Source organism: Pseudorca crassidens, chromosome 1, assembly GCF_039906515.1.
Source record: "Pseudorca crassidens isolate mPseCra1 chromosome 1, mPseCra1.hap1, whole genome shotgun sequence".
Lineage (NCBI taxonomy): Eukaryota > Metazoa > Chordata > Mammalia > Artiodactyla > Delphinidae > Pseudorca > Pseudorca crassidens.
Genome location: NC_090296.1, coordinates 111,565,976 through 111,574,833, shown reverse-complemented (window position 1 = coordinate 111,574,833; position 8,858 = coordinate 111,565,976). Strand labels below are relative to the sequence as shown.

Below are 8,858 nucleotides of genomic sequence, written 5' to 3'. Positions count from 1 at the left end.
CAGCACAGGGGACTATACTCAATATCTTGTAATAACCTGTAAGGGAAAAGAATCTGAAAAAAAAAAATCACTGAATCACGGTGCTGTATACCTGAAACTAACATGACATTGTAAATCAACTACACTTCAGTTAAAAAATAAATAAATAAATAAAATTTCCCTCCAAAAAAACAAAAAGAACTCAAAGTAAGATGTAAAGTTTGCTAAAATATCTCAAGTCTACCACGGTTTGAGACACACACCTAGCAAATTAGAAGAAACATTTTAAAAATGTGCAATCCATTTCAGAGAGACATAAGTATTTTCATTATGTAGCTTTTATTTTAGACGAACATTATTGTAAAAAAAAGTTCACCTGGAATAAAATCCATTTTTTCTTAAAAAAAACACAGCATCATTATCAGTACACAGTTAATGAACTGGCTTAAACAAGAGTAACAACATGACAGGTCCACTTTATCTGCAGGAGCTTTTTCACATTAAGCCATTGGAGCAAAAGTAAAATATGCTGAAACTTACAGTAGGATGATTCTATGGAAAAAACGGATATTTCCCATTAGGGGCATGATTTTAGTCAAATAGTTTACAGTATTTAAAGGGACAGTGTCAGCTGCAAATAAACAAAACCCATGTGTAAGGCCATAGGAATGAATTATAATTAAATTCACATTTTAAAAAAAGGTAAGAAATAAAACAAGAAGTTCTATTAGTTCTTGGCAATAAGAAATGCAATTGCGTATGGCACAAGCATTTCAAAAAATGAAGTAAAATTTGAAAATATCCTTAGTTGTTTGCTAATTTTCATTTCTGTAAATTTCATTTAGTTTTTTTCATGCTGAACATGACACCCATTAATTTTATTAGTCTGAAAAAAGACCAATTCTACTGTAAAATTGTGCTAGCATTTGAAATTTTATTAGTATATCCTGTCCATCTAGGTCCCTCTAGGACAAGGAATTTCATTTTTAGACATTCCCCCACCCCCTTCTTTGGATATAACAAGAAGGAAAAAGGAATGTCCTTTCTGTTAAAAGAAAAATTATAAAAAATCTGACAGCAGAAATGAGTGCTTAAAATCAGAGAAAAGTAAACCAACATAATGAAATGCTATTTTAAAATTTTAAGCTTAGAAGCTCATCTTTAAAGATTAAGAACTAAATTTATAAAGAAATCTAAGTCATGAACTAGGAAAGGAAGTCTGCTTACACGTATCACTTACTGTTCACAGGAAGAACTATAAGCCTTAATACAGATTCTCAGCATTCAGAACCTGTAAAATGGAGTTATAATCTCTTATTTAGAAATTTCTGCAAACATTTATCTATATTTCACAGCTAAATTTATTAATGGAGACAGGAAGATAATACTTTTTTTGCGCTACTGGATATGACATGTATGTTCTATCCTAAACTACCTGCTACTTTTTCCAATGATGTCTTTAGTTCAAAACAAAACATATAGTCTAAATTGTGTTGGATACTTAAAGGCTGGCTCACTGTTTTTCTACTAGGTATTAGAATACTAGTTAGCTAAATGAGGTATAATTAAAAAATAGTCCTTCAAAGTAAAGAGTATAGTCTTCTGAAAATTTATAACAAAGACTGCACAAAATGTTCATGTAAATAGTAAGAAACCCTGCAGCACCTCCTAACTGATGCACAGGTGGATTATTTTCTCATAATCTGTCTGAAGTAAAATATAGCTAAAATAAGTTCCCAGTGAAACGCTTTACAATCAACTGATTTACATGCTACTTAGTTACAGCACATTTTCATTGTCTGATACCCTCAGACTCCATTTGAAAAGGTCTAGTCCAATCATTGTCAAAAATTAGCACACTGATAATAAAATGCAGCCACTGAACCACTAATACTGCTGCAATAAACCTTCATGTACCTTTATCCATAAAACCACAAAAATCTTCACACAAAACTAGATTTCAGCAGGGAACAGACAATTATCTGCCACTAAATTCATCTACAAATAGAAAAAATAATGCACTATATGTACATTATTAAGCAAAGTGGAATATTTATTAGGGCATTTTACCATGCAGAAAGTGAATCTCCTATGGTCTTAGCTCAAATTATATACAATTTAGCAAAGCTAAATGTAAGAAAATAGCAAGGACAATTTATTTCTATATAACAGCATATACCCCCAGTTCGCTGCTACTTCAAAGAACACTTTTAGACTCATCTAACTTTTATAGGCTCTTTCAAAGGGAAGTTCATGGAGACTAGTTATTAACCCATACGAGACAACAGAAGAGAGTAGGAAAAAAAACAAAAGCAAAGCATTCTGTTTAAAAAAAAAAAAAAAAAAAAAAGGCTAACCACAGAATATGTCAGTTTTGGTTTGCAGACAACCCCTGAGATATAAACCAAAGTGTTAAGACACCAAAGAGTTGGAGGTAAATTACTAAGAGAGTTACATTCATACATGGTGTCATAGCACTTGCCTTTTAGAAATTACCTTGTTACCATCCAGAAAGCTTAACTGCTGGGATCTTTTTCTGAAAATCAGTGAATACAAGATGTTTCTAAGAAATTATCTTTTTTGTTCCAGAAATCTATCTAATTTTAAGATGGTAGACTTACAGTCAACTTTTGATCAAGGAACTACTGATTTTACTGGGACACCAACTGGTGCCTTTAAGCCTATAAGTAAGTACAAAAAAAAGAAAGAAAAAAGCAAGGAGACTGAAATTTGTGAACAATAAATTTAGTGAACCCATCAAAAATAGCTCTGGTATATATTTCCTGCCACTAAATTGTGCATAAGTTTTCAAACAAGTAGTAAAGGTTGACTGGTCCAAGTATTCTAATGATACATCTTAATTTGAAGCAGAATTCTCTGCGGTAACAAGCAATCCATTTCCACTTTCCTCTCCCAGACATAACTATCAAGCATGATGATAACCTTTGTGAAACAAAACAGGCCTAACAGGAAGAATAATTATTATTTCCTAATCACCTCTTTATTACTCCCTTCTGTGTTATGACACTGAAGGCTAGAATAACAACAATGAATTTGGCACATTAAGTTAACACTAAATACCTTTTTTTCTCACGTGACGGTTTCATCTACAAAAGGCATACCAGTACCAGTGTTTGGTGAGAAAGGCAGCTAAGTCTTTTGGTTGGCTTTGGTCCAAATGGCTGGACCAAGTTCTACAACAATGCACCTGAACAGATGGAACTGGGTTCTACACATTCAACAACAGCTGTTGTAAAACTGAAACCATGCTCATATTTGCTCTAATGAAAAGGCAAGACTTTTCCTAGAGGCTGCACTAGGTCTAATTAATCTTATTTTTTTAAAAAAAAGCCCAAATTAAAAAGAAATCATTATTTTCACCATTACCAACAGCTATCTCTATGAAATTTACATCCACAAATTAATTTCTATCCCTACAGGTAAGCGTTCTGTGAACTAAGTCTAAATCTAACTCATTAATTCTTGCAGACAGGGATTATGATAAGAATTGGGCATTACTACTAAACCAACAGCTAAGGAGTGAATCTAAGAAAAAATATATTATGTTTGCTGATGTGACAGAACAACAATTAGATGCTGAAATAAAACCCTAAATAGTGTGTCTCTCTGTCCATGTAAAATTTCACTTTAAGAAGCTTACACTTAGAAACAGACAACAGTGTTCAAATATGTTATGTTTTAGGTGAGTGACTATAATAGGTCAAACACAGGAAAGAAGAGCAAATACAAAACTCAAGAAAAGCGACATTAAAGTGATTTCCAAATACAGTGTCAATAGATTAGGCAGAGGTAATCAATAAATCACCTGAAAAAGTGATTTATTCAGCTACCCAGACTCTCTGGCAAAAAAGTCAGGAATGAAGCAAAACTGTAAACAATCTGAAGAAATAAAGAAACTGTGGCCTTTGATGAGCAGATGGGCATTTTTATGAATTTTTAAGATAAAGTTTATCAGAATTTAATGACTCTTTTATTTAAGAAAATCAGAGCCCTTAAATAAATGCTATCAATGCAATAACATTTGGCCATATGAACCTGACCAAATATGCTATAATTTTCGTATATTAACCTCTGCTTTAAATGTTCTACTCTTTTTTTAAACATTCCCGAATGCAAATTTGTCTAGAACCTCATCAGACAGAAGTGTGCAGATGTGAATCTCAGATTGTGCTGTAACAAGGAAAGGCTAACAACTGATGTGCAAAGTGAAAAAGAAAAAGATAGCAGCTTCTGCAACACGCAATAAAACAGAGGAAAAACAAGTTAAGTCCTGCACGTGTCTCCACTTCACTGTTTCCACGTTTGAAAGAAGAAGCCTGTTATCTTGATGGGCCATGAGGCTGGAATCCACTGCACATTCTGTGTGCAGAATCTAGGTCTAGGTTCAGTGGTGCTCTCAGTAGCAGCCAGGCAGGATGATTCTGAGGCTGGGTGACCTGTGCTTTCAGAGAAGCAGGAAAGGGTCCTCTAGGTGTGCTGCAGTCTCTCAGAAAGAGTTCATCAAAGTAGCGAACAACGGAAGAAACTGGTCTTCTTTGATCGGTTTTCTGTTATTTTCACTGGTCCACCTGCCCCTGATGAATTGCCGTCATTCTAAAAAAAAACAGAAGATGGAGTTAGCAAGGAAATAAAAGTTTCATGGTTTGAGCCCAATTACCTAAGAAATAAAAAAATATCTAACTATGCCATAAATGTGTCCTTAGTAGTGTGGTTAATTAGGAAGGGAACTAGTTAAGCTCTGATGTTGTCTGTTTCTTTGGAAACAGTGGGTTAATATAGGAAAAATATTTTAAGGCTAGCACCTAATATATTAACTACATATTAGGAAGTTCCTAACTCCAGTTCAAAAAAATTATAACCAAAAGAGTGTAAAGTTTCAAGGGAATAATGGAAATAATGTTAAGATACTGGTACAGGCAACCCCTTTCTTGGAGGTAAGAAGAGTTGGTAACATAAGGTATACAATTATATGCAAGATTCAGGTTAAAACAAACTTTCCAGGATGTCGTAATGATTCATCACTGAGATTGTTTCAAATTTAAGCAAACTTCAGCGTCTTTGAGATCATAATTATATACTGATATAGAGAGAGATAAAAAATTTAATTTTGCCATTATTACTTTAATTATTCTGATCAAAATTCAATTAAAGACCACTTAATGGGGATATATGTATAGCTGATTCACTTTGTTATAAAGCAGAAACTAACACACCATTGTAAAGCAATTATACTCCAATAAAGATGTTAAAAAATAATAATAAAAATAAAGACCACTTAAAGAGCCAGAGGAAAGAACTGAAACAACTGCAGCTCAGAAATAAGAAATTTGAAGAAACAGAAATAAGAATCAAAGTTTAAGGGGTGAAAATGTAAGTCAGGGAAAAAATGGGTTTATGTGACTATATTATAATCAGGCCTATCCCTTTAATTAAATAAATAAACAACACAAATAAGAAAACAAATTTAAAAACAGCATAAGGAAAATAAAAATTATGTGTCATACAAACCATTTTTCTGTTGAGTTTTGTCATTATATCCCGTGCAAGTGTAAAAAATGCCTAAAGGTAAACCAAAGATTTCATTATTATATGTTTATAATATCTTTTAAAACAGAAATGTAGCCTTTTTTTATTATTTCATTATAAAATATAAATATATTACTTTGAGGTTTTTAACTGAGAAAAGAACATAATTGCAATCACAGTAGACACATGACTACTGTAACTTACTTTTCATTTATCATATCATAAAGGTTTTCCAGTGTAATCAAACTGTCATTCATCAAGTATTTTCTGCACATAACATCTGGCACAAGTTCCTAATATGACACTTGCTGAATTATGGGTATAATAAGATCACTTGGGAGGCAGAGGCTCTAAAGCTCCTGGGCATCCCCAGAGTAGGGCACAGTTCCTGGTCTAGGAGATGCTGAATATCTGTTTGATAAGTGAAGGAATAATTATGAATTACCCTATAGCTCTAAAATTTGTTTTCACAAAAATCTCCACCTTTTATTCCCAACCTCCTCTCTTTCAAATTGCTTTCACTCTTATACCTGAGAATATATAACCTCCTGTGTCGCAACACTGAAAAATCCCAACAGTTCCTACAGCTCAGCTAAATTCCCCACCGTGGAAATCAGTGAAATAGAAGCAGGACAAATCTCAGTGGCATTTTATGCCTAGTGCCTCTTGACCCAAACCCAAGCCAAACATTTTTAAAACCTATAATCGCTGGGACTTCCCTGGTGGTCCAGTGGTTAAGAATCCGCCTTCCAATGCAGAGGACAGGGGTTCGATCCCTGGTCGGGGAACTAAGATCCCATATGCCTCAGGGCAACTAAGCCCATGCACCACAACTTAGAGAGCCTGTGTGCCACAACTACAGAACCATGAGCTGCAACTATTGAGCCCATGCACTCTGGAGCCCGCGTGCCACAACTAGAGAGAAGCCCAACTGCCGCAATGAAGAGCCTGCCCGCTGCAACGAAAGATCCCCTGTGCTGCAACTAAGACCTGACGCAGCCAAAAATAAATAATTAAATTAATTAATTAATAATTTAAAAAAACCCTATCATCCCTACTTTGTTTCTACATGACTCTTAAGGCTTCCTCAGTTGTCGCCATGCTAAACCCACTGGTATGTCAGTCTGTTCCCAATCACTCCTAATGCCCCCCAAAAATGTTCAGCAAAAGGATTATTATTAAACCAGTCAAAAAGAAGCAATATGATAAGTACTATTATCACTCATTGTCAGTGTCTCATTGTCACACTGGTCACCTGTGAGTCAAAGTTTCTAAGTAAGCCCATCTCAGTTTTTGAGGCTAAGTTAAAGCCCTGGGAAAACTGCTAACTTTTGCAGAATACCTGGCCAGTAAGCAGCTCGGGCAATCCGCAGTTCTATATTTCCATAGCTCAACGCTCTCTTCTCTTTTTTTTTTTTTTGGCCACACCGAGCGGCTTGCAGGATTTTAGTTCCCTGACCAGGGAATTCCCAACTCAATACTCTCTCTAAGTCACAGGTAGGATCAGGGCTCAGGACTAACAGAGACCGAAGCCTGCTCCATTAAGCCAGGGTACAGAGCTCATTCTGTGGCAGCAATCCTACGTGGGCCATCTCAGTGAGCAAGCTTTTCTCCTGTCTCCACCATTAAACCTGACTGAAGAGGCTCCCCTCTTTCTGATGAAAGGAAATCCTTTTGTAGCAAGCAGAGGGAAGCATTTTTCTGCATATCTATGCTTGAGTAAATAAATCAGTAGAGGCTTCCTGTTTCCTGACACCCATTTGCCAACCTGAAAAAATGACTGTTAGTTACTTAAAAGAAAGAAAAAGTTCTGATCCGTGTCCACTAGTTGAGTCACTTAAGTCTCAAGTTTTAGCCATGTCATGGTGAAGAATGAATAGCTTGAGAAATTAAATGTTTATGAAACCATCAGTTTTATTGTTAAATAAATTACATGTATTAACACATAGTACATGTATTATTTTTATGATAAGTTTTAAAAATGTTTTTAAAAAAGAAAATATTATCAACAACTCTGCGCTTGGTAAAGAATAGAAGACCTGGGTCTTCCCTGGTGGCGCACTGGTTGAGAGTCTGCCTGCCGATGCAGGGGACACGGATTCGTGCCCCGGTCCGGGAAGATCCCACATGCCGCAGAGCGGCTGGGCCCGTGAGCCATGGCCGCTGAGCCTGCGCGTCCAGAGCCTGTGCTCTGCAACAGGAGAGGCCACAGCAGTGAGAGGCCCGCGTACCAAACAAAGGGCAAAACTGAACTTAACCTGAACTTCCATCTTCTGTTCAGTGACCCATTTTTGGGTTTTTTTTTGGCTGTGTTGGGTCTTCATTGCTGCACGCGGGCTTTCTCTAGTTGCAGCGAGCAGGGGTTACTCTTTGCAGGCTTCTCAATGCAGTGGCTTCTCTTGTTGAGGAGCGTGGGCTCTAGGCGCACGGGCTTCAGTAATTGTGGCCTGCGGGCTCAGTAGCTGTGGCCTGAGGGCTCAGTAGTTACTCCACAGCACGTGGGATCTTCCTAGACCAGGGCTGGAACCCGTGTTCCCTGCACTGGCAGGCAGATTCTTAACCACTGCGCCACCAGGGAAGCCCTGTTCAGTGACTCTTAATTGAGCAATCTAATATATCCCATGTGGAGGACGGGTGTTAGAAATCCAACAACCAGGATCCACATAAAAGTCAGAAGCATAAACGTTTACAGAATGGAAGTGGAGTTCCCACAAGGCATTCACTAAGGCAGAAAATATCAAGGCTTGGAGAGTTGCTTGAACACAGGCACCTAAGACACTAATGCTACTACGTAACAAGTCACCAAACAATTCCTTCTCACCTCTTCTACATTCGTACTGGATTTTGCACTTGTCTCCAAGAATTTAATCCCATAGTCAATTGCTAACTGAAAGACAAAAAGAAACATTTAAATTCAGTGCAAAATAAATAAATGCATACAGAGCATTTATATTTTTTAGGTTTTTCAGAGTCCTAAAGGGAGCGTACCTAGTGCAGAACTCCTGTGGTTCTCAAATTTCTTTGCTTTCTTCTACTATATCATGTTTGAAATTTAGATATCTAACTTCATCACCACAAGTAAGTAAAATGGCACCACTTCCACTCAAAACATAACTTAAGTACTTCCCTTCTTTTCGATTATACCTGTAGTTCTCTAATAAAATCACTAGCAAACCTATGAGACATTCACCCCTATCATTAATTTGGGATACATCTGCCCCTTTTATCTGCTCCCAAAGTACAAACCTCCAACAGTTAGTATTGTAACTTTTCATTATTTTTTAACAAATTGGTGCATAAAAGAACAAAAGCTTAAAATACTAAGTACTCAC

The 8,858-nt window shown here is 36.3% G+C and overlaps 1 protein-coding gene across 1 annotated transcript in view; it reads right to left on the bottom strand.

Moving 5' to 3' along the window:
• Positions 1-299: 299 nt before the first annotated feature.
• The window catches only part of RAB8B (RAB8B, member RAS oncogene family), a 66,500-nt gene continuing 57,941 nt past the window's right edge, over positions 300-8,858 (bottom strand). Inside the window, exons 6-8 of the mRNA XM_067749553.1 lie at positions 8,348-8,413; positions 5,509-5,559; positions 300-4,593 (exon numbers count right to left, since the gene is read on the bottom strand). Coding sequence (XP_067605654.1) covers positions 4,501-4,593; positions 5,509-5,559; positions 8,348-8,413 — 210 coding nt within the window. The 3' untranslated portion in view covers positions 300-4,500. The remainder of the gene's footprint in view (positions 4,594-5,508; positions 5,560-8,347; positions 8,414-8,858) is intronic.